Genomic DNA, 26,944 nt, shown 5'->3' with positions numbered 1-26,944 from the left:
AACTAACTAGAATGTTCTTGAGAAACCCTATCAAACTTTGGGTACAAACAATACTGTTTCACTGTCTAGATAAGAAATGAATAAACTACAGTCTTTGGGCCAAATCCACCCATCCATCTGTTTTTGCGAATCACTTTTTTTTATTGGCATGTAGCCACGCCCAGTAATTTGCATATTACTCGGGCTGCCCCCTCCCTTTTTTCTTCTTTCCAGCTTTTGCTATAATTTCAGATCTGGGTAGTTGGGATCAAAGGACCATGATCTGCAAAGGTAAATATATGTGCTCTTTGGCCCTTTGTGGGATACGTTTGCCCACCTGCGGTAAAGACAGGAAGTGTTTCCAAGTCTCTGGGAAGAAAGACCCCCTTCTCCCTTCACCAGCATTCACGGGCCTGGGATGCGAGCCAGCAGCCGCAGAGCCTGAGCTAGGGAGGCTGACGGGAGCAGACGCTGGGTGGGGACTGCTGCTGCAGGTTGAAATATTGCCATTGGAAGTATCTGGAAGCACTGCGGGTGACTGCAAAGATGGGGAACCTTGAGGCAGCTGGCACTGGGGGTTCATTTGCATCCCCACTGCCTGGTTCTAAATACATAATAAAGGTATGGCTTCGGTGAGAAAGGGATGGGCATGTGGCACAGAAGCAGAGAAATATCGGACCTCCTCTGGAAGGCAGTGCCAGAAGAGACCCCAGAACTGAAATTCTCTCTCCTGCTTAAAGATCAAGATGCCTTCTTGCCACAGGTTTGGCAACGAGCACCAAAGAGGAAGATGAGGATTACAGCTAACAACAAAATATTATTTGCTTACCGACTGCTAAGCATTATTCTACTTCTTTTATATGGAGCAGTTCATCTTTTTTCTCTTGACAAGAAACTCTACTTGAATCTCATTTTACAGCTGAGGAAACTAAAGCACAGAGAGGTTCTTTAACTTGCCCAGGGAGAACCAGCTGCTAGGTGGAAGAGTCAGAATTTAAAAACGGGATGATCTTTGCAGTTGAAAGAGAATGGATTGCTAAGATGTTGGCTCATTTGTTGAATCCAGTGGGTTTTCTTTTTTCCTCTTTGTTGCCATCTAAGAATTCCTTCATTTAGTGAATCTTAAGGAATATGCCCTTAGTTCTTTTTGTTTTCATCTGTAATTGTTCTAGAGGTGGGCGTGGGACTCTGGGTCAATAAGATAAGAAGCCTGCTGCGGGCTTCTGAAAATCTCCTTTTGTGAAAGCCCTCCTCCCAGGTAAAAACAAGAGAAAGACGGATGGAACCTGGCACTGAATGATGTCGGAGAGGCCCCATTCCCTCCTGGAAGAGCCTCCAGATTTCCTGGGAGTGAGATTAGTCAACCCCTCAGACCATTTTCAACCAGATATTCTGTCACTTAGGCAGTCTCCATTCCATTCCGTTCTCTTCCCTGCATAGCTCTGTCACCATCAGAAAGTCTCTTGTTTATTGAGTTGTTTCCTTATCCCCCACTTCTGTTTCTAGAACATAAACTCCCGAGAATAGGGCTCTTCCATCCATCACTCTCACTGCTCTGTCCCCAGGGTTCAAGACCATGTCTGGCCAAAGGACTGGCGAATCTCAATGCAAACCCAAGAGACTCACAGTTCCGTGGGGGAAATAGAAAAATAAGACAGTTCTAATACAATATAATAATGTCACCTTAGAGGCAAAAATCACAGAAGACTGTCTGTAAGGGGACTGTGCCTTATCAAACTTATTGCCAGGCTGGTCTCAGACATTTGCCCTCCCCACCTCCTCCACCCCCTCCCGCCATCCCCAATTTTCATAGATGAAAGCAGAAACCCTGTTATTTTAAAGCTTGCTTTTAAAGGAGATGGCAAAACCTGCCTTTAAACCAGGCAATCCACTTATGCGAGATGTAGTAAGGGCCATCCTTTTGGGAGGTCACCCAAATGTCTGAAGTTTCAGAAGTTGCGGCCTTTGGGTAAATGGGTAAACTTGGGTTTAAGAGAGCCCTCTCTCCACAAACTTTGTTCCGTGTTTGTGGCCTTGGTGGTTCCTGGGGAGTCAAGTGAGCTCTTTTCTCCTGAGCAGTTGTTTGCAGAAAGGAGGCACATGCCTGGTCATCCCTGTCTGCTCACAGGAACAGAGCTGGACTTGGCTTCCTCCATGCAGCCTGGCCTGGCCTGTTAGCGTCCTTCAGGATGGAATCTCTAGAAATGGTAACATGAATGTCCTAGGAAATGGAGCAATTGAAAACGTCCTGAAAATGGACAGATACTGGGTTGTGACGGGCCTGTACAACCAACTGGAAAAGCACATGTGATAACAGACTCTGGAACTCTGATGTGATTGTCAGGCGGGTTGGGGGAGGGGCAGGCGGCCATGTCCTGTCTCAGGAATGCTGGGAGAGGGAAATCTTGGGATGAAAAACAGACCGGAGAGATGGGCCTCAGACCTGAGGGCCTCAGACCTGGCTGACGAGGATACGCCTCTCTTTTGGGAAGGGATAGGCAAGCTTCTTTTGTAAATATCCAGAGAACAGATATTTTGGGTTTTGCTGGCCATACCTGAGGTTGCTGCCACAATTACTCAACTTTGCCATTAGAGCAGGCAAACAGCCATAGACCCTACATAAATGAACGGCCATGGGTGCTTTCCAATAGACCCTCACAAGACAGGCAGCAAGCCAGGTTTGGCTCACGGGCCACAGTTTGTCTCCCTCTGGTTTAGAGCATCATGGCCATGGGGCCTGGGAACCAGGGACCTGCCATGGACAGGTAAACCTAACTCCAAGTAGATGCTTGTCTGAGAGCTATGCTGGAAGGCTACTTGGGGGCTTAGTCAGTTAAGCCTCTGCCTTCAGCTTGTGTCATGATCCCAGGGTCCTGGGATAGAGCCCTGAGTCGGGCTCCCTGCTCAGCGGGATGTCTGCTTCTCCCTGGGCCTGTGTCCTTCTTCCCCAGTCCATGCTCTCTAATAAATAAAATCTTAAAAAAATAAAAGGCCACTTCCTAGAACCCCCAAAGGATGTGAACTCTAAAGATACCTATTTCTAATAGCCGCTGTGAGACAGCCTGTGTTAGGTCTCTTGCAGACTCCCAACCTTCTCTTCAGGTGGAAGTCACAGCCTTGGCCTCGTGTGTTAAAGGAAGGGGGAGAAGGGCCCGCCCCATACTTAGGACCGGAAGCAAAGGGCATGGCTGTGCTCTGCCCCCAGACGTGGTGGTTGCACTGGCAGATCCCAACAGAGGATGGGGTCCCCAGGGAAGGAGCTTGATGAGAATCAGGAGAAGCAAGTCCCCGAGAGAGGAGGCGGCAGCAGGCCCCCTAGGGACCAGAGCTCATCCCCGCAGACACTGCTCTGCAGGCGTGTGGGCCGTGAGTGGCCATGGCTAGGGTGCTTCAGGAGAAGGAGGTCTCCTTTTCTAGTCATGAGTGGCGAAGCCCGGACGTGCGGGTTGCTCATCTCTGGGTGCCCATAGCACACCTGGGAAGCACGGAGCCCGCGGTCACCCAGGCGCTGCTCCGCCCACCGACCGCGCCCACCCTGTCCCCCTGGGAGCCACTCTGCTCCCCTTGGCACCGTGACCGTGTCAGTTAGAACCAGGGACTGGATTAACTGGGCCAGGCAGAGGAATTGCTTTAATCGCAGCCACAGCGGGTCATACAGCTTTGCTCAGCTTCCGCCCCACCAGGGAGAAGAGCCCTTCGTTGTCGCACATGGTGGAGGAGTAGCTCTGGCAGATCACCTCGAACCACTCGATGGAGAAGCCGGCCTCCCTCACAGCAGCCTCTATGGCCTCCCGGCCCAGGCAGAGGCTGGAGAACCTCTGCTCGCCGATCATGTAGTAGCTGCTCTTCAGGGCGTCCACCACCACCAGGAAGCCCCCCGGCTTCAGCAGGCTGCCGAGGTTCCGGAGCGCGGCGCGGTAGGCCGGGAGGTCGGGGCAGGCGGCGTCCAGGCACAGGGTGCTGAGCACGCAGTCGGCGGCGGGCAGGGACACGGCGCCCAGCGGCCGGCTCTGGGTCACGTCGCACTTCAGGACCTGCTTGACCGCGCGTCTCAGCTTCTCCTCCTTCTCTGGCCCTTTGGCTCTGAAAGACACAAGCCGGCCAGCACCGCTTGCCACCCTGTGCGCGGGAGAACCCCGCATCTCCTGGGTCAGGGGTGTCCCAAGGGGTGTCTCCTTGGGGACATCCCTGTGGGAACAACGGAGAAAGGGAGGCATGAAGGGCCATTCTGCATGTGAAGGTGACGCCGTTACCCTGCGCTGGGCTCGGTCTCCTTCTGAAGTGGGTAAACGCCCGCTTCTCCCGTGGACTGGAATTACTCTTCCTCCACTGCTAAGAACACTGCCTGGCTCATTTACTGCTACTACGACTAGTAAACTACTACTACTACTACACTGTTTATTTATTACACTTGTCTCCTCTGCCAAACTGCAACATAGTGGCCACTACGCCCATTTGTATCAGGCAATAATGGCTTTAATATGTGGAAACAGGGGAGCCTGGGGGACTCAGTCATTTAGCATCTGCCTTCGGCACAGGTCATGATCCCAGGGTCCTGGGATCGAGCCCCCCATTGGGCTCTCTGCTCAGCAGGAAGCCTGCTTCTCCATCTCCCACTCCCCCTGCTTATGTTCCCTCTCTCACAGTCTCTCTGTGTCAAATAAATAAATGAACTCTTTAATAAAATAAAATGTGGAAACAGTATTTCTGTGTATCCACTGGTCAGGCTGGGGCAGTGAGTGGGGTCCTCCGCAGACATTTACAGAAATGGTGGGTAACTGCAACACAACCACGGCCAGGGCCCCTCTAGAAAGAAGAAAACCACTAGTTGCTATTCTTGAACCCCAAAACATATTGCAGATAGAGAGCATATTTTCTCAAGGGGACTCTTTTCTCAGTGGTCTTGCTCAGAATGCCACCCTTTTCTGCTGAATCAGGCCGTTTCCTGAGAGAAAACCAGTTTGTAAAAGAGGCAGAGAAGGTGAGGGCAGGAAATGGAATCGAGGGCCTTGGATCCTTTTGGAATTTGTTAGGGGAGGTTTGAGGGAACAAGCCAACGGAGGAGCATATAGAGTGCGCAGGAGATATGGAGAAAGAAGTAGCTGCAAATCAGAGAGCTAAGGGAAAAACAAGAACAGGTGTTTAAAGTGCCCAGAAGGCCACAGAGCCCAAGTTATACGAGGGATGACTAGATATCCAGTACTTTGAGGAAGTTAATCAAGAGAGAGAACACTAGGGGTGCAAATCCAGGCCTACATTCAGTGAACACACAGTCCATTGGCTCCAGAAGAAGAGAGACCCCTGGGCAGCAAGGCTTGATGGAGAGAATGGTCCAACATCAGAGCAGATGGGAGAGGGACTTACCCTGGGATCACTTCTGGTCGCCAGGAAAAGTCAATGGTTTAAGTAACACTTTGAAATGTACCTCTACATAGAATGATTTGAGATAACAGCAATTAGTTATGAACATCCTATTTTAATATTTAGTTAAAATCTAAAAACCCAGGGGTGCCTGGGTGGCTCAGCCAGTTAAGCATCTGCCTTGGGCTCAGGTGTGATCCCAGGATCCTGGGATCGAGTCCCGTGTCCAGCTTCCTGCTCAGTGGGGAGCCTCCTTCTCCCTCTCCCTCTGCCTGCCACCGCCCCCCCTGCTAGTGCTCTCTCTGTCAAATAAATAAATAAATTCCTTAAAAAATATCATAAGCCCAGTGCATAAAATCGGCTATTTATAAATATCCTTTTTAATTTTCCACTTAAGAGGTTTAGCAATAAGCATATGAAAAAAATTCTCAACATTTTTGGCCATCACAGAAATGCAAATCAAACTGTGAGATGCCACTTCACATCCACTGGGACAGGTGTAATAAACAAGACAGTCACAAGTGTTGGCAAGGGCGAGGAGAGACGGGAACGTCCTCACGCTACTGATGAGAATATAAAATGGTCCGGCTACTTTGGGAAACAAGTCTGGGGAAGTTCCTCAGAAGGGTAATCACAGAGTTACCTCATGACCCAGAAATTCCAAGAGAAATGAACACATATGCCCACACAAAAACCTGTACATGAGTAATTATAGCAACATTATCCATCATAGTCAAAAGATGGCGACCACCCAAAGGCCCACCAACCTATGAGGAAATAGATGAGGCGTGCTATATCCATGCAACGGGGTCATCGTCGTATAAAGGAATGAAATACTGATTCACGCTGTAACATGGAAGAATCTTGGAAACAGTTTGCTAAGGGAAAGAAAACAGAAGCAAAAGGTCCCATATTGTATGATTCCATTTACATGAAATGTCCAGAACAGGCAAAGCTACAGAGACCACAGGCAGACCAGGGGTTGCCAACAGAGAGAGGATCCGGGAAATGATGGGAATGACTGCCCGTGGGTACAGGGTTTGTTTGGGGAGTTATGAAAATGTTCCAGAACTGGGATGAAGAGTGCACAGCTACAGGGATATCCAATTGCACACTTTAAATGGGTGAATCACATGGGATGGTAATTTTGTCTCAGGAAAGCTGTTATACTAAACAGAGAAAGAGAAGTAGCTTAGCAAGGTAATGGCTTCAGGGAATTCCTACCACCCAATAAAACAGGAGAGACAAGGAATGATAATTGCCTTTGGTTGGGTCTAGCTACTCTCCTATCAAGGGTAAAATGATAGTAGGGTGACCTGTTTGTCCTGATTGGTCTGGGCTTTCCTGGTTTTCCCCCTGAAAATCCCACATCCTGGGAACCCCTCTCTGTCCTGGGCAAACCGGAAATGTTAGTCATTCTAAAAGCAAGGAGGTCAGTGACAAAGCTTCCATTCAGCCTCCTAGAATGTGGACGATTTGACCAAACATTTTAAGAATAAAAAAATAACAATTCACCATGATGGAAGTCTGTGAAATACAGATTCGTTTAGGTAAATTAATCTAGAGTAGAAAAATTCAGATAATCTATCTGCATATCTGGATAACCAAAGTACAGATAAAAAGCCGAGGGAGTGACAACACGGTGTGTTTTTTGAACATGTTTCAGGATGATCCTCTCCCCTGGGAACACCGCAGGCTTGTGTATTTAAGTGATGACGTCAGAAGCAGGTTGGACCTCTGTGCCCTATTTCTTGTGTGTTAAGCTATTTGAAAGACACCCGTTACCACAGAGCTAGTCCTTTCTAGTCAGTTGATGATGGAAATTGTTCCCAAACAGGGAGACACACTGCGAAGTCTGGAAGCTCACAGAGAAGGTGCCAATTTAAGAGGGAAGTTAGCTGGAAACACTCACTGCCGTGGAGACCCCCTTGTCCCTGGGACTGCAGCAAACGCTGGGGGACTCGGTGGCCCTGCTAGCTGTGCCAAGATGCCACCTCAGGGCTTCTCAGCACCCGTGTTGTGCCCACTGGCAGGGAAATGGACTGGCCTGTAGACACAGGCAATTACTGCTCAGCTACACGTTCAGCTCAAGGGTTAGGGAATCAATACACCCCAGAAAGGAGTTAGACGGTTCCACAGGAAGCTAACAGCAGTGTACTGTTCCTCTAGGTCTGATGATCTGCTCTTTTCAACACATGTAAAAAAGGGCAGTTCTTTCCTTTATAAATATGCATTCTCTGAAGCCTAAGGGAGCTGGGGAGGGACGGGGAGAGAGGGATACAGAGTAGGGTTCCTCGGAAGAGTGCTTGGTGAGAGTGTATCCCCACACCCCAAGAAATTACCCTGAGTTTTAGAGGAGGGTCCTCCTGCCCCATCTCTGCAAGACAGCTAGTGGACCAGAAGCCCCTGGATGAGATCTTTCAATGACATTCACCCCCCAAGGCCCCATTCCCAGAGGTTCCAGCAGGCCCTCCTGAGGGAGAACCAACAAAATGCGTAAAGGATATAAAAAGCTGCATAAGCTTGGATATGAATGTAAGGGCTGTATGAGCCGGGAATAATCGTTAGTAAGCCTTTGGTGCAGGCCACAGCTGAATCAGGTAAGAGACAGACATTTCAGGAGGGAGAAGTTAGAAAGCAAAAGGCATGCAGTTATTGATTTTACCTTTTTTTTTTTTTTGAACCTCTGTGATGTGGTAGGAAGGGTGCCGGGCAATGGGGACCCAAGACGGAACAAATGAAAAACAGATCCTATCGCCATAGGGATTACAGTCTGGAACAGTCTGGAGCGGAGTGGAGAAAGAATCCAATGATCATCCACAAAAGTGACAAATTAATACTGTCATAAACGCTAGGAAGGAGAGGGCCATGGAGCCAACAAAGGAATGTTGGAAGCTTGAGTTGGCCTAGAGCATCAGGGAAAGCTCCTCCAAAACGGAGTCAGGTAAGCAGACACAGAATAAAGGAGAGGTCACTAGGCCACAAAGAATAGGGAGGGGAAGAGGATATTCCAATAAGGGGGAATGGCATGTGCAAAGGCCATGTGGTGGGTGAAAAGACAGAAGGAAGACCAATGAAGCTGGATCTCAGAAAACATAGTAGAGTGTGGCAGGGAGTGAGGCAATAGGGGTCAGCAGGTACCTAGACCAGACAGGGCTTTGGGGACCATGTTAAGAATTTTGCTTTTTATACTAAAAGCCATGGGAAGTTATGAAGGGGTGCTTAGGAAGAGAGTGGTATTATCGGATCTACACTTCAAGGCGATCACTTTGGGACAAGAGTAGAGGTGGAAGGCCAGTTAAGAGAGGGGGTTGGTGGCTTGGGCCAGGAAAATAGCCTGGATAGAAAATATTGGGAGACGTACTGGTTTGAGAGAAACTCCGAGGTAAAATGGATAGAACTTGGTGCAGCTCAGAGGACATGGCCGGGAGGAAGAAGGCAAGTTTGGCTTCTAGGCTTCTGGTTTGTTCAAGTAATTAGATAACGGCAACACCCAGGGAAATGAGAGTACACGAGATGGAGCCAAGTTGGGAGGATCAGAGCTCGATTTGGGGCCCTTCCAGATGCACAAATAGAAACGCTTACAGTTTGAAGCAAACGGCCAGGTGAGGTTTCCTCAGCCTGCCCTGTGCCTCTCCCCAGAGACAGAATGCAGAGAGAACGTCTAAGAGAAAGGCTCGCTTCTGAAAGGGGAGTCTTTTCCTAGGTACCACTGAAACACTCACCATGACCGTCAAGATCTCGAAGCTGAGAAGGAATACCACTCTTTCCCAAGACATGAAAATACAGAGATGCTTCAGCATAGAGGGACTTCAAGAGCTTTGTGGGACAAATGTGCCCCAAGTGTGTCTATTTTGGGCAAGAAACCTTTTTTTAAACAGACACAAGAATCTTTGTACAGAGAATGTTTACTTCATCTCTACAGGTACTCAAGCTTCATTCTGTCAGGCCTGCGGAGGTAGGCAGAGGAGCTGCTCTCTGCAGAGCACCCCCCCCCCCTTGGGATGGCGGGCTCTGGCTTCCCCAGGCCCCTCCTGGCTGCCCTGAGGACGGACGGAGGAAAATTTGCAGAGCGAACCTGTGACTCACTCCCAATCACCAGCATGCTGGGAAGCTCTGTTCTAGACACCAGCTTTTCTCAAACTGCAAAATGTATACCATCTCCCCCTACAACAGAGCTCATTAAAATGCGGATCCTCTGGTTCTGGAGGTGGGGAGCAGGGCCTGAGAGTCTGCATTGTTTTACAGGCTCCCGGGTGATTCGGAAACTGCTCAGTCTGAGAACCACAAGGGAGGTCGTTGCCCGCAATTTCCAGAAACCCAGAGGTCCGTCAGCGCCGTTTCTAGGATTTCTTCAGGTCAAATCTCATTTTCCTTGATTCGTGCCTGAATATTTGTATCTTAGCAGGTGACTCTCTGAGTTGAGAAATAAATAACATGAAGCCAGAGTTGGGTACCACTGCCTTACAACTTCTTGCATAGTTTTAAAAGTGACTGGTCCCGGGGCACCTGGGTGGTTCAGTGGGTTGAGCCTCTGCCTTCGGCTTGGGTCACGATCTCAGGGTCCTGGGATCGAGCCCCGCATTGGGCTCTCTGCTCAGCGGGGAGCCTGCTTTCTCCTCTCTCTCTCTGCTTGCCTCTCTGCCTACTTGTGATCTCTGTCTGTCACATACATAAATAAAATCTTTAAAAAAAAAAAAAGTGACTGGTCCCTAAGTGTATGAATCCCAACAAGGCCGAGCAACAGGAGACGACTCCAGTTGTCTTTAGCAGCGGTGGGCACAAGAAACAGCTTCAGATAAAGAAGGAATAATCTCGAAGGAAATAGGTTGTGGGCTGATAGAGGTCCTTGAAGATGCAAGAGAGACGTAAGTCGAATGAGATCGCTATCATTCTCAAAAGAGGTGAAGCCACGGGATCTAGTACAAGGATAAGAGTGAGAATGCAGAATTTTACTGCCAAAAAATACAGTTCCTTACTTGAACAGCGATCAGGAAGGGGCCGTTTCTCAGGAGCCAGTTGTTAACAAGCTGAGGATTCTGCCATGAGATAAGCAGCAAAGCTTTTTACTCTCCTGCTAGAGTTTAAGGGGTTCATTTCTGCATGAGATGGAAAGGCTTGTGATAGCCAGGGAAATTGAGAAGAAAGTTTCAAAAGCCTTCTTGACATATGATTTGGACCTCAGAAAGGTATATTGTCTGGCTGACTGAAAACTCTCTTATAAACTTTCCCTGAAATTCTATAAACCCTGGGAAATTCCTTATTTATTCAATCATCTTGAATATTGCCCAAATCCTCATAGCTCCAGGGTTTTGTTTTGTTTTTTATCCCTCGTTAATACCAGTTTCATTCTGTGGAATCGCCTAGTTGATAGAAAAAAAGAGGCTTGAAATTATATTTATTTTGAAGAACGTTATCTTCAGTTTGAAGACCACAGCTAGCATAAAATTCTAAGTAAGGAGCTTATAGGTTATAATGGCATATTAAAGTAGCCTCTCAACTTCTTGCTAAATGCCAGAGGGGGGGAAATAGAGAACTATTTAGGCAACGTTAAACAATTTTATGGTGTTGTTCACATGTAAAGGCAACAAAAACATGTTCCCAATATACACAGGCTTAGAAAATGTCACTTACGTGTTCTTGAAAACATTATTTGAAGGTCTATGCAGTGGACCAAAAGATGAATCAGAATTAAAAACTAAACAACTAGAAAAATCATATAAAATGAACATAAAATTAAAATATTCACATCATTGCAAATACGATTACAAACTGAAAGTGAATGTCCAAACTGATCTCAAAAGAAAACATGAGAATGATGCTTTAAATTATAATATTTGGATTTAAAATCTCCAATTAAAAAAAAAAAGATTGTATTTATTTATTTAATACAGAGAAAGAGAGAGAGAACAAGCAAGGGGGAGGGGTGGAGGGAGGGAGAGAAGCAGACTCTCCACTGAGCAGGGAGCCCGATGTGGGGCTCCATCCCAGGACCCTGGGATCATGAACTGAGATAAAGGCAGACACTTAACCGACTGAGCCACCAAGGCACCCCTAAAATCTCCAATTTTAACAATAAACACTGTGGAAAGAGGTGACAGAAGGACTTTGGGTATCAAAAATTGTGAAGGTCCTCATTTTATGAGGAAGAAAAAAATTACTGATTCTTAACCTGACACTGGTATGCTGAGAGAATTTGTTTCTAACAGAATTGCATTTTAAGAAAAGCTAAGAGAAGTTCTTCAGGTGAAGGGAAGTGATACCATATGGAAGTCTAGATCTGCAGAAAGGAATGATGAATGCCAGACAGGAGAGATATGCAGATATCTGTCTATACATATATAAAAGACTGTGTGTATGTATATGTGTGTGTGTGTGTGTGTGTGTGTGTGTGTGTGTGTATAAAACTGTCATATAAAAAAGACTTTATATATGTTTGTTTAAAATACTACTGGCTATCGCTTCTCGGCCTTTTGGCTAAGATCAAGTGTAAAATACTACTGGCTAATATGAATATACTTAAGACTACCAAACTGTATACTTAAAAATAGTTCAGATGCTACATTTTATAGTGTGTTTTTAAACCACATTAAAAGAATAAAGCAATAAAAAATAAATAAAAGCACTACTGACTTTTTAAAGCAAAAATCATAAGGGCGCCTGGGTGGCTCAGTGGGTTAAAGCCTCTGCTTTGGGCTCAGGTTGTGATACCAGGGTCCTGGGATCAAGCCCCACATTGGGCTCTCTGCTCAGCGGGGAGCCTGCTTCCCTTCCTCTCTCTCTGCCTGCCTCTCTGCCTACTTGTGATCTCTGTCAAATAAATAAATAAAAATCTTTAGAAAAATAATAACAATGTATAATGTTATCATATATATAAAGTAAAATATATGAGAGGTGCATAAGGCAAGAGTGGGTTAAAGGAATTACACTGTTATAATATCTTATGTTCTTCATGAGGTAATAGATATGTCAAAAATACATACTGAAATTTCTAGAAAAATAACACATGCACATACATGTATACACCCCCACAAAACACAAAAGAGGTCAATAGAAAAGATTAGAGTCAACAGAAAAGATATAAAGGAATACTAAAAATCTTTATATCTGTACTAGTGGAATATCAAATTATTACACCAAGGAGAAGCAGGAAAAAAGGCATAAATGAACAACAAAGCAGATGGGACAAGTAGAAAATATATACCAAAATGATTATCAGTAATTACATTAAATATAAGTGAACTGAAGAATCCAGTTAAAAGGCAGAAATCACCACACTGGATTGAAAAACAAGATGTACTACATACCACTTGCAAGAAAAACATTTTAGGTATTAAAAAAACCATATGTTGATAACAAAAGGGTGGAAAAGATATACCATGTCTATTAGTTATCTATTGCTGCATTATAGATTACCTTAAAACTTAGCGATTTAAAATAATAAACACATATCTTCCAGTTTCTGTGGGTCAGATACCTGGGCACAGATTAGCTAAGTACCTCTGATGCAAGGTCTTTCATGAGGCAGTGTTTGTCATGTCTTCATTCTCATTTGAAGGTAAAATTGGGGGGGTGGTTGCTTGCAAGCTCACTCCAGACAAGCAGGTGAGAGAGGTATATCCAAAAGGGAAGCCACAGTATTTTTGTAAGCTAATCTCAGGACTAGTGTCCTAGTATTCTGTTACATTGTACTTGTTAAATCCAATGGACACCCAAGGGAATGCAATTAAGCAAGAGATGAATATTTGAGCTAAGATTATTGGAAACCATCTTTGAGGCTATCTACCACTCCATCCAAATACCAAGCATAAGAAGGTTGATGTGGCCATATTAATATCAAAGTAGACTTTTAAAGTATTTTCATTTTTTAAAAGATTTTATTTATTTATTTGACAGAGAGAAACACAGGGAGAGAGGGAACACAAGCAGGGGGAGTAGGAGAGGGAGAAGCAGGCTCTCCGCTGAGCAGGGAGCCCAATGTGGGACTCAATCCCAGGACCCTGGGATCATGACCTGAGCTGAAGGCAGATGCCTAATGATATCTAGATGGCCCCAAAGTAGACCTTAAGACAAAGTGTATTACTAACAGTAAAAGGAGATATTTCTTAAAGATAAAATGGTCAATAAATCAAGAAAACAAAACAATCCTAAAAATATATGCAGGTAGCAACAAAGCTTCAAAATGTATGAAGCAAAAGTTGACAGAATGATGGGGAACAAGAGATAAATCCACAATCATAATCTGAGATTTTAATACCTTTCTATTAGTAACTGATAAGCAAAAAAAAATCACATAGAAAATTTGAAAAACACTACCAATCCACCTGACTTAATTGATATTTATAGAAACTACACCTACAACAGGATGATATACATTCTTTTCAGTGTAGAAAGCACATAGATTGTTAACCAAAATAGGCCATATGTTGACCATAAGATCAATCTCTGACTACAATAAAATTAAAATAGAAATCAATAACAGTATCTAGAAAATCCTGAAATTTTTGGAGATCAAGCAACACAATTCTAAATAATTCAGGTCAAAGAAGATATCACAAAGGAAATTAGAAACTATGTTGAAGGGGGCACCTGGGTGTTTCAGTCCGTTAAGTGTCTGACTCTTGGTTTCAGCGCAGGTCAAGATCTCAGGGCTCAAACCCCAAGTTAGACTCTATGTTCAGAAGGAAATCTGTTTGAGATTCTCTCTCTCCTCTCCCTCTGCCTCTTCCTGTCCCCTGTGCTCATGCTCTTTCTCTCCCAAATAACAAATAAATAAATCTTGTTAAAAATTAAGAAAATATGCTGAGGTGGATAATAATAAAAATATGATGTATCAAAAATCATGAGATGCAACTAAAACAGTTCTGAAGGAAATTTATGGCTTTAAGTGGCCAAGTTAGAAGAAACAAATGTGTGAAATCAATTATCTAAGCTTCTATCTTCAGAAGCAAGAAAAAGAAGAGCATATTAAAACTAAAGTAAATGGAAGAGAGAAAGTTAGAAAAATAAAGCCAGAATTCAAAACAATTGAAAATGGAAAGACAATAGAAAAAAATCAACAAAACCAGAAGTTGGTTCTTCAGAAAGTTTAATAAAATTGGTCAATCTCTAGCAAGCTTGATCAAGATATATTTTAAAAGACAAAGTGCCAATATCAAGAATGAAAGAAGGAAGATCACTAAAAGAGTAATAAAGATATATTGTTTAAAAAAAAACTATGATGAAAAAATTGACAACCAAGATGCAGAAGACAAATTCCCTGGAAAATACTGCTTATCAAAATGAAGAAGAAATGGAAAATTGAAATAGAATAAAAAATATTATTTTGAATTTTTAAAACTTCACACACATGAAAAAAAATCCTTCATATAAGCCTTATTTAAGGAAGGAATCATTTAAGAAAGAAATAATACTAATAATACAAAAACACTTTCAAAAAAAAGAGGAGGAAGAAACATTTTCAACTTGTTATATGAATCTGACATTATGCCGATATCAAAATCTGCTAAGCATATTATAAGAAAAGGAAATTATAGCTCAATATCCTTCATATATGTAGATGTAAAAATCTCTAACAAAATATTAGCAAATCACTTCCAGCCATACATAGAAAGATTCTGCTTTAACCAATGGGTGTATATTAGATTTAAACATTCAAAAATCTTCCGATATCATCCACATTTTCAGAATAAAGAAGAAAAATCATATGACCATCTCAATGAATTCCTCCAAAATTGACAAAATTCAACATTTAACTTAGAACCCCCAAGAAACTAAAAATATAAAGAAATTTCATCTGATAAAGAATATCTGTGAAAAATCTATATCTAATATATTTAATGATGAATCACTGGACATTTTTTTCTATGATGTAGAGAAAGGCACATATGTCTACTCTCATCTCGTCTATCCAACATTGATAGGAAAGTCCTAGACAGTGTAAGAAGGCCAGAAAAATAAACAAAAGACATATAGTTAGAATAGAAGAAGTAAAACTATTTTTATTTGCAGATGATATAAGACTGTACATAGAAAAACCTCTGGAATCTACAAAAAGCACTATTAAATTTTATTAGTGAAGTCAGCAAGGTTCTAGGATACAAGGTCAATATATAAAAATCAATTGTATTTCTCTATACTAGCAAATTTTTGAAATTTGAAATTTAAAAACTACAATTAAATATTTGGGGCACCTGGGTGGCTCAGTTGGTTAAGCATCCACCTTCAGCTCAGGTCATTATCCCGGGGTTCTGGGATCGAGGCCCAAGTCGGTGTCCTTGCTCAGCAGGGAGCCTGCTTCTCCCTCTCCTTCTGCCTGCCACTCCCCCTGCTTGTGCTCTCTCTCTCTAATAAATAAAATCTTTTTAAAAAAACAAACAGAATTTAAAGATTTTACTTACTTTACTAGAAAGAGAAAGAGTGCATGACCAGGGGAGGGGCAGATGGAGAGGGAGAAGCAGACTGCTCACTAAGCCAAGGGTTCAGCCCCAGGACTCTAGGATAATGACCTGAGCCCAAGGCAGACACTTAACTGCCTAAGTAACTGAGCCACTCAGGGACCCTAGTTTATTCTAGAATTTATAATGGCAAAAATATAATGGCAATAAAGAAGCTTTTACACAGTGAAGGAAACCAAGAAAACAAGGCAGCCTACTGAAGAGGAGAAGTTATTTGAAAATGACATATCTGGTAAGGTATTAATAACCAAAATGTATAAAGAACTTATACAATCCAACACCGAAGAAACAAAAAATCTGATTAAAATGGGAAGAGGACCTGAGCGTTTTTTCAAAGATATACAAATGGCCAAGAGACATATGAACACACACTCATTATCATTGATCACCAGGGAAATGCAAATCAAAACCACAATAAGATATCACTTCATACCTGTCAGAATGGCTATAATAAAAAAGACAAGAAATAACAAGTGTTGGCAAGAATGTGGAGAAAAAGGAGCCCTCACGCACCACTGATGCAGCCGCTGTGGAAAATGGTATGGAGGTACCCTAAAAAATTACAACTGAAATACCATAGGATCCGGTAATTCCATTACTGGGTACTTACTCAAAGAAAACAAAACACTAATTTGAAAAGATATAGGCACCCCTATGTTTACTGCAACATTAGTTACAATAGCCAAGATTGAGAAGGAACCCAAGTGTCCATTCATGGATGAACAGATAATGAAGAGGTGGTGTATACATATATACAGAAGGGACTATTACTCAGCCATGAAAAAGGTGATTTCCCCCCACACACACACACACATTTGCAACAACATGGGTAGACCTAGAAGGTATAATGTTTAGTGAAATAAGTCAGACAGAGAAAACAAACACCATATGATTTCACTTGTATGTGGAATTTAAGAAAGGAAGGAAGGAAGAAAAAAAAGGAGACAGATAAAAGAAACAGACTCTTAAATAAAGAGAACAAACTAGTGGTGCCAGAGGGGAGATAGGGGAAACAGGTGAAGGGGACTGAGAACGCACCTATAATGAGCACTCAGTAATGTCCAGAATTGTTAAGTTGTTATATTGTACACCTGAAACTAAGGCTATATGTTAATTATACTCCCACTAAATACATTAAATATAATATATATGTTTGTATATTAAATATATGTGTGTAATATATGTATGTGTGTTATATATATTAAATATATGTGCGTGTAATATATGTGTGCGTTATATATGTATATTAAATATAATATATGTGTGTGTGTTATGTGTGTGTATATTATATATATGTAATATATGTAATATATGTGTGTGTGTATATATACACACACTCATATATATAATGACATTAAAATTGCCAGAATAATCTTGAAAAAGAACAAAGTTGGAGGATTTACCCTATCTGATTTCAAGACTTACTTTTCCTGGTAAAAGGGTTAAAAGACCAGCATAAACCCCGTGGAAGTTTAGTGACTCTCATACAGCAAAAACATTAATTGAGAAGCAAAATATAAATTCCTATTTGTTCATACCATTATAAAGAATTATATAAACAAGTCACCTTGATAACTTATATCAGACAACCCATGCTATTGATAAGCATAGCAGCAACATGTAAGAAAATAAATATGAAGTTTAGAATACTCCAACTAAGCTAGAATTCAGCAGACCATGGAAAGAGAATGAAGGGGTTAAAGAAATAGAAGCAGAATTTAGAGTTAGTTTCAGAAGAGAATCTGACTCAGGAATAAGCACATTTAGAGAAGCCATGAAAATCAAATTTAAGTGCAGATATAGAAAAATGAATTGACCATCACTCTAGAAGTAGAGGGTAGAGGTAGACATATTCCTTAGGGACACGTTAAGATCATATGATTTTACATTTATCCCTGGGATTGGGGAATATTACTTCACTCCTCCTGTTGTTCAAGTTGAGAAACAGAGACATCAGCCCTGAGACTTTTCCTCTCATCATTCTCCATGACCAATCATTACCAAACTTTTATCCAGCCTATCTCAACAATTCATCTTAAAATCATCTTCCTCTCTCCATCATCAACCAATCCAGTGGTCTAAGCCACCATCATTAAAGTGTCTCCTTTCTGCATCTTTCATTCTCCTCTAAACCCTCCCAATCCATTCTCCACACAATAGCCAAAGGGAGCTTTGTAAATGTAAAGTGGGGGGGGGGGGGTGTCGCATCACTTTCCTGGCTACACCTCTCACACCTTCTCAGCACACTTGAAGTACAGGATTGTTAGCCTGGCCTCAAAGCCTTAAGTGATCTGAGATGTACCTACTTCCCCAACATGAGGTCTAGGAGACTTGAGACTTCCTCATCTTTCCACCAGTCTATCCCAGTAGATAGGACAATGTGGCATATCATATAGGCTCAATCTGGGTTCGTTGAATAAATGAATAAATGTTAGTTCCTTTAACCAGGAGCCAAAAGCACTTGTTTCTTGAAGCGGGTTGTCTTCCTGGGAAGAAAGAGCCCTTTCCTGACCAAAGCATGGGATATGTTCATTAAAAATAGCTATGCTTTGGGGGCACTTGAGTGGCTCAGTCAGTTAAGCGTCTGCCTTCGGCTCAGGCCATGATCTCAGGGTCCTGGGATGGAGCCCCACATCCGGCTGCCTGCTCAACGTGAGTCTACTTTATTTCTTCTCGCCCCCTCCACCCATGCGCACGTGCTCTCTCTCTGTCTCTGAAATAAATAAATCTTTAAAAAAAAACAGAAACACTCTCCCATTGTGAGCAAAAAGGTAAGGAAAGAGATGATGCTGTGCCACACAGATTAGTATATGCGTAAAGGTGGGGGTGCAAATACAGGGAGAAGTGGATTGGAGAAGGACCATTACTTAGAAAAAATAAACCATGGGGAAGAGGGTGGAGAAAGAGAAAAAAACAAAACAAAGCAAAAAACCTATAAGAGTAGGAAAAAAAATGTAGAAGTAACTGAGCATATAAGAAGTAGCAGATGGGGCCCACATGATTGGAAGAGGAATATCGAAGTGGTCTTTTGATACGGTTTGCAAAGGAGGCTGCGGGGCCTTGGCAGCCAGAGCAGCAGAGACATTCTGCTGCGGGAGAGACAGTCCACTGTGTGGGACAGCGGAACTGAGCTGAGCCGTCACAGGACAATCACCAGAGGATGGAGGTACGTCAGGACAAGAGACAGACAAAGTGAAATGCAGAATGGGCCACCTCTGTCTATCGGCTGTTGACTGGTTCTCATGTGGAAAGAAATTAATTGTTTAAACAAGACTTATTTGCATAAATCGACTTATAGACAGAGTGGGCTAAGCTGTCGGTCATGAGCCATGAGTATGTCAAGCTCTGATTTTTGTCAATGGCGAGTGACAAATCCTTTCCAGATAACTCCTTTATGCTGCTCATCTCAGTTTGAGAACCTGGTCAGCTTTTTGTTGTGTCTGGTGGTGGTAGGGTTAGCTGCCCTCGCAGCAGCGTCCCCTGCCCTGGGATGGAGGATGCCCCTGAGGGGCAAGCCCGGACACCCAAAAGCTGCTGGTAAGGAGCCGGTTTCGCCTCTTCCCTGAACTTGTCCTCCACGTCGCTATCCCATGAACCCTAACCCACACGCTGCGCCCTGCACTGTCCTGGGAAGGTTTTGTCTCCTCTTGGCTCAGTGGCCGTCTCTTCCATTCTCTGTGTCTTCTGCTGTTCTGGTGCACGCATGTGTGCACACACTCACTCCCACTCCCCTCTGGCTCTTTCTCCCTCTCTTCTTCTTATTCTCCATCTGGATATCTCTCTGGTCTCTGTTTCTTTTACTTTTTAACTTGGACTCTATGGATAATTTGTGGGTCAGAAAAATGAACCGTCCCTCAGGTACCATGAGAAAGCCGGGAAGCAGACTTTGGTTTCTCTACCTGTTCCCTTCCAGCTCGCACACGTAGGTCACCACTGGAGACCAGTCAAAAGCCCCTGGTTCCTTCTTCAGCCACTTCTGCAGCTCCCGCAGGTTCTGGTCCGTATAGTCGGTGGCAATGATCTCCTTGAAGGATTCACAAGCAGAGAGGAGCTGGTAGATGGTGGGGCCAGAGCCAATGTCGATGAGGAGGTCCCCTTTCACGCCATCTGATTTAGAGGAGGCAACAAGGAAAGGGGTTCGGACACCCTATGACGGCAGCCAGAGCTGATACACACAGTCTTCACTCGCACTGTGCGAGAGAGCCCTAAAGACAGACCAGCTCTCTACTCACTCATCCCTCAAATTCTTTTTTAAATATCTTTGCATTTTCCATTCCCCAATCCAGGCTGGAGGCACGCTGCTGGGATATTTTTAGGTGCAGGAGAAGGAAGACAAGATCTACATCTGGTTACAGACCCCTGATCCAGAAAGACTGCTGAACAGAAAATGTAAAAACTATTAAGGAATACTTCTGGGGAAAGTTAAAATTGTTTTTAAAATTGGGTCATTATGTCTCTCTCCAGAAAGCATCCAATTCTTCCTGTGTTGGGAGGTCTTTTTATCTCATGCACACTCGCAACATTCCTTTGAGTTAGAGACTTACTCTAACTAGAATCTTCTTCTAACTAGAATCTTCTTCTCTCTAACTCTAACTAGAATCTTCACTCTTTAAGTGGCCCATCATGGTTAAATGGCTGGCACTGGTCACCTAGCAAACTGATATGAAATCAAGGACAGAATTCCTGCCTTCTGGTTTCCCTTTGCACAACCACATGAGATCGTGCATATAAAAGTTCTTGGTATATTGTAAAATATCCATACCAAAAAATCATTGGTGTTCATTCTCCTTAAATACATAAGTAACATCGAAAGGGCTGTCACATAGCAATGACTAGACACAAACCCAGCCCTGCCCTGACATTTTGTCTGGATGTCTCATAGTTTGGCGGAGAGACACACAGATAACACACAAACTTACCCAGGCAGAATATCTTGAAGAGATTTTTCAGGAGATGCCTGAGAATCTCATTTTCTGCAGAGTGTTTGGACCCAAAGTTGTAATATTTTTCCAGGTAATCCCGAGGGTTAAAATGTCTCAGGTAAGTGTCCTTGGAGGTGAAGCTAGTTTCCATGGTGGCTTGCTCTTGTGGCCACCACCCTCCCACCCTCTCCTCCAGAACTCAAGCAGTCAACGTGCAAAAGTTGCCTTTTTATGTCCCAGGCTTCAATCTTTCTTCTGTTAGTGTTCAGCACACGCCTTAGAGACCAGTGTTTGGTTAAACACTAACAGAAATACACCAAGAACGTTTTGGCTGTTCTAGGAGGTGATGAAATTTTTGGGCAAGGGCGCCTACGAGATGTGCGTGTGGGAAGGGGAGGGCCGTGAGCTACAGGCAGTTCTTGGCCAAGGGGTGAAGTTCAAGTGCGGGAAGAATCATCTGGGCTCATCTGGGAAATCATTTAACTCACAGGAAGAACCACTAAGTTTAGAGAGGTGGGTCCTCTCCCTAGAACAACATCATTCTCGTAATGATTCTCCCAAAAGAGAGTCACAAGGAACGGTTTAAATTTAACAGTCATAAAGGAAGAGGAGAAAGAGGATTAGGAAATGTTTTTAGGGCTAAGGAACATTGGCTAAAGAAGGAATTGCAGATGAGAGAGGGTAAAAGAGCAATTTTTAGAAACCTGGATAAGGTTTCCTCCAATTCTGGGAAGGCCACATTCCTGTAATCATCTCTTCAAGCTCTACACGCCCCTCACTCCCCTCCCTGTGTAACCACAGCTCCCCAGCAGCTGCCAGTTCTCCACATCGGGCAACCACCTCCTCCCCCAAGCCTCCCCACATATTTCAATCCATTCAAGTCCTGATGGTCCTTTCAAGGGGAAATTTGAATGCTCTATTTCCTTCAAGAACTCCTTACCTTCCCTTTTCTGGACTCACATTGCCCTTAGAATTATCTCATTCAGCCGAACCCTTGACTCTGTCATGTCGTGTATTTGTTCCTGGTTTTGTCTGTGTCAATCTTACTTCCCAAACTAAGCTTTCACGGGAAGGATGCCTGAAAACCACCTTTAGATCAAGGCCTATGGCTCCGCCCCTGCCTATCACACTGACCTAGGAGGTGTTCAAAACACTGGTTGATTAGTTGACTCTTGTCATATCGCAGCAAAACGCAATCACAGTTGAGTGCCCCATATTCCACGGGGGATGACTTCGTGAGAGCCCATCTGGCTACCAGGCAGAGAAACCCACTCAAAGGAGTTCAAGTGAAAAAGGAATTATTAATAGGAGAATATAGTGGAAACACATGGCAGGGTATCTAACTGGGTCTCATGATCCACAAAGTCATTAGGCAACTAATTTCTCTCCCTCACTTACTCTCCTCCTTTCCTCTATCCTTTTGTGTCTCCTTTTGTGCCCTCTTTGGAGGGCCAGGGGCCTTGATTCTCTGCAAACAGGCTTCTCTTACTCATCCACTACACGTGGGTCCCTTTGGACCATTCCCTGTGCTGGTCTCTGCACCTGACCTTACAGAATCTTCTAACCCATCTCCTCACAGCTGGCCAGCTGGGTCTGCATAATCCAAATCCAGTTCCTTAGAGAATCTGCCGGGTCGAGTCTGGGTCAGTCATTGACTCTTCCCAGCAAATATGAGGGTTGGGAAGGAGATCTGTGTGGTAGTGAGACCGCCCGTCACAGGGACTTAGATGAACAGACAAATTGTCTCATATTACTGCGACTTTGGACCTGCAAAGTCAAATCACAGATGGGAAGGATGTAGAATCAACTCAGAGATGTCTCTGTGAGTGGCTCGAAGGCACCACAGCTAATACACCCTGCTTCTCCCAACTACCTGGGAACTGGAGTCCATCCAGCAGGAAGCATCCTGAACTCAAAATCAAAAGACACAAATTGCCATCGTGATTTGCCACCAACAATTCATAGGACAACGGTGGTTAGAAAAACTAACTTTTGAGATCTGGAAGCCTCAATGCTGGCACATAAAATGGGATGGTAAGAATATAGGAGAGAAAAAATTTTCTCATTTCCCATCTTTGGGTTTCTGGCTTGGCCTAAGAATTGACTGAGAAGAAGAAACTGACACGAGCCAGATTAATTTCTTACTGGTACATAGAAGGCGTCCCCAGAGAATGAGGACCACAAGAAGTGACCAGAGCAGGAAGCCTTTATATGTTTAGACAAGGAAACAGTATGTGAAGAATTGACAAGGCAGAGGGGTTTGGCCTAAGGGTAGTAAATGATAAATAAGTAAGAGGGTAAGGTTGGTTTAATAGAGTTTACGTGCACAGATTTCTCTGTACCAAATTTCCTGTCTCTGGTCATAAGAATGTCTTCCTTCCTCCTGGTACAGGGAGGTTACCCTTCATAGGGGAATTTTATTTCTTGCTTTCAGGAAGAAAAAGGAGGATCACGGTGTCCTTCTTGGCTCCACTGTTTTTTTGAATGCCTTTAATTCAAAATAATCAAATGCCAAAGTGACATACATTAAGGTGATGTAATTTGATTTTCTTTAATGGCATCTTTTCTGTTCAATGTGTTGAGAAATTTCAACCATAGCTTCCCTCCCATTGAATCCTTACCTTGGGAAACAGATCCTCTTACCACTCATAGGTTGGTTTAACAGGAACTTTAAAAATAGTGGTTCTGTAACTTGTATGCAGCTTAATGACTACATACCCCTTGCCCCTCATCCCATCATTAATTTTTTCCTGCCCTTTTAGGAAGTTGCCAAGATTTATAGTTAGAATCAGATTCCACTGTAGATAGAAATCTGCTCCTCATGTTCGTCCTATAGCCACTGCACATGAATGTCTGTTATAATCAGGAATGCATGAATATACAAATACACATGTGGCAAAAATACACTTCCAAAATCAACAGCTTCTGGAAGCTTTTCTAGAATGAAAAGGTTTTTTTTGTTTGTTTTTCTCTGCTTCAGGGTTAACATAGACTCTATGAAAACAAACTGTTGAATCATGTAAAACAAAGATCAGATTTTTAAATCAGATCCTGAACGGTTCCAACAAAAATTTAAATTTGTGGTTTATTTCATTATCCCTGTAGGGGCCTACTTAGCCAGAGTGAGCCTTTTTGTTGTTTATGCAGTAAACTTAGATTGACCCTGTTTTCCCTCCCCGCCACCTCCCCAAGGAACTTATTTAGAAATAAGTCGCGGAAACCAGAAAATATGGCTGACCAGCCCCTGATAACAGAGCCCATATACCAGAACATGTCAGGTCAGGGGGAGATAACAGAACCCAGAATGCAAGGATGAGTCAAGCTAGGTGGAGACATCCAATCAGGAGAGCACCTCCCTAACCACCAAAGAATGTGGGCCCTGCCTTTTGGGTGACTTTCGGATGCCAATTAGACCAGAGTAACAGGCTAGTTCAAATAACTACTATAGAGTGAATTGTAATTCGATTGGCCACCTGTATGTGGCCAGGCTCAACTACATGGCCCTTGCTCTATAAAAGTTAGTCTTTGGGGCACCTGGGTGGCTCAGTGGGTTAAAGCCTCCGCCTTTGCCTCAGGTCATGATCCCAGGGTCCTGGGATCGAGTCCCACATCGAGCTCTCTGCTCATAGGGGAGCCTGCTTCCTCCTTTCTCTCTGCCTGCCTCTCTGCCTACTTGTGATCTGTCTGTCAAATAAATAAATACAAATCTTAAAAAAAAAAATGTTAGTCTATGAGGCTGGGAGGGGTCGCCTTCTCTGTGAGAGGTGGCCCTGGCTGGTCGTTTTGATTCTTGCTGCTTGGCACGAAATAAAGTTTTGCTTAACCTTTGCTTTGTATCGGTCTTGTTCCTTTGTCCACGGACCCTTCAATCCCAAACTGCATTTTCTCTTTTACTTTCTCAATGGTCCACTGCAGAGTTTTTCTCAGAAGCAATTAACCGAAAACCCTCAACTCCTTTCCCTAGCCATTGTGGCAAAAAAAAAAAAAAAAAAAGGAACTTCACATCCCAAATCTAAAAAAGATGTATACACGAAATGCTTCTCGCTTTATCCTTATTATTTGGAGTCCCTGGATATCTTATTTTCCGTTTGAATATGAATTCAAGAACAGTGAATATTCTGGAGGTGAGCACAAGAGAATTCCTTGAGCAGAGCTACAAAAGTGTAGTTCATGGACATTGAAGGGCACATCAGCTTTTCCAGTGGCCTTCCTGCTGGAACTCTATTCCATAGTGATCCCAACAGGCTCCCATGATCAAAAAAATCTGATAATGTCTTGGGCATTGTCTTGGGAACGCAATCCTCTCATGTGGACAAAACGTAGTGAAGACAGTTCCAAAATCAATAGCTTCTGGAAGGAGCAAAGAGCAAGAAGGAAGGAAAAAGGGAGGAAGAGAAGCAGAGAGAGTGAACGGGAGAGAAGAACAGAGAACTGGAAGAAGCCAAGAAAGCACGCCCCTCGCACATGGCTGGCAGCGTGGGCCATTGGTGGATGCCCTTCCCATGTGGTTGGCTCATAAAGCATGTGATGGCTACCTCAGGTCACGACCTCCTGGGAAAAAAGTTCTACAATACTGGTGCACAAAAGAGCAAGGTCTGAGACACAAGAAAGAATGAAGGGCACCTGGGTGGCTCGGTGGGTTAAGCCTCTGCCTTCAGCTCAGGTCATGATCTCGATCTCAGGGTCCTGGGATCGAGTCCCATGTTGGGCTCTCTGCTCAGCGGGGAGCCTGCTTCCCCCCCCCACCCCCGCCTGCTTGTGATCTCTGTCTAATAAATAAACAAAATATTAAAAAAAGAAAGAAAGAATGAATGAAGAACAAGCAAGGACCCTAACTTGTGGGCGATTCTAATAGACGTATAAAAAATAAGGTCAGAGAGCGCCTGGGTGCCTCAGTTGGTTAAGGGTCCGACTCCTGATTTCGGCTCAGGTCCTGATCTCAGGGTTGTAAGATCGAGCCCCACATGAGGCTCCACACTCAGTATGGGGTATGCTGGAGATTCTCTGCCCCTCTTCCCACTCATTCTATCTCTCCCTAAATAATTAAATAAAATCTTTAAAAAAATTTTTTTAAAGTAATGTCATATGCGGTTAAAAATAAGCAAGATGGAATTAAAAGACACAACAGCAACAGCCTGTAAGTTTCAGGGGAGCGTAAATACATGGGGTTGAAGTGTTCTAGGTTCTTGAATTATCCAGGAAGCATTAAAGTATGGATTATCTTTAGACTCTGGTAAGCCAACAATGCATATTGTCATTCCAAACACTTGATGGCGAACTGCCCACACTCCCCTGGCACTTGTCATGCCTGTTAATGTTTTTCTACTGCAAGTACCTGAGCCTGAGGCTTTTCTCTGGTTGTAGGACAATGTTTGGCCCCTACCCAGAGCAGGACAGAAAACATGGGGAGTTTCTGCAACAGTCCTCAGGCCCTCACCCAGTGACAGATGAGAGAGGCTGAATAATTATGCCAGCTTCCTCACTCCTGCGACAGGAATGCTGTGACATGTTCTCCGCATTCTCACAGAAGTCCCGGCGGGAGTGAGTCCCAGCTGCCCACAGCAGGAGCTGGCTCATGAGTGGAGTCTGATTGGCTCCCTCTCTTTCTGTCACTTTCTCACATCTCACCAGTGCCTTGTGGGATGCAAAGTAAAATACCTATACTCCGATTTTAGGCATTACAAAAATAACTCAACTAAATTAGTAGAGAAGAGGAAATGGAATGACAAAAAAAAAAAAAATCAATTCAGGGGCGCGTGGGTGGCTCAGTGGGTTAAAGCCTCTGCCTTCGGCTCAGGTCATGATCCCAGGGTCCTGGGATCAAGCCCCAGATTGGGCTCTCTGCTCAGCAAGGAGCCTGCTTCCTCCCCGCCCCTCTCTGCCTGCCTCTCTGCCTACTTGTGATCTCTGTCTGTCAAATAAATAAATTAAAATCTTAAAAAAAAAAATCAATTCAGAAGGAGGCAAGAAGTAAGAGAGAGAGAGAAAAAAAACACAATATAGATCTGTCAGGACAAAAAAAAAAGTGTATTTAAGAAGGCAGGTGATGTGGAGTTATAGATAGAAAAAATACCAGTAAAAACACGTAATACAGACAAAAATATCAGTAAAAACATGTAATACCTGAGCAGAGGATTCATCAGCTGGACTTACTAGATGTGTATAATATATTGTATCCAACACTTACACGTTTGTTTCAAGAATACACAGGTCATTAAAAATTAC

General features: G+C 43.6%; 1 protein-coding gene across 1 annotated transcript; it reads right to left on the bottom strand.

The window, feature by feature from the left end:
• Positions 1-3,582: 3,582 nt before the first annotated feature.
• On the bottom strand, positions 3,583-21,027 carry NNMT (nicotinamide N-methyltransferase). The gene is made up of 3 exons (XM_032358896.1): positions 20,717-21,027; positions 19,697-19,904; positions 3,583-4,062 (listed from the first exon to the last, which is right to left on the bottom strand). Exons 1-3 carry the CDS (start codon positions 20,868-20,870, stop codon positions 3,630-3,632), a joined length of 795 nt encoding a protein of 264 aa, XP_032214787.1. The 5' UTR covers positions 20,871-21,027; the 3' UTR covers positions 3,583-3,629.
• Positions 21,028-26,944: the final 5,917 nt, after the last annotated feature.

The sequence above is a fragment of the Mustela erminea genome, chromosome 9 (assembly GCF_009829155.1).
Source record: "Mustela erminea isolate mMusErm1 chromosome 9, mMusErm1.Pri, whole genome shotgun sequence".
In the NCBI taxonomy this organism is placed as follows: Eukaryota; Metazoa; Chordata; class Mammalia; order Carnivora; family Mustelidae; genus Mustela; species Mustela erminea.
This window is presented reverse-complemented; position numbering and strand designations above follow the sequence as displayed.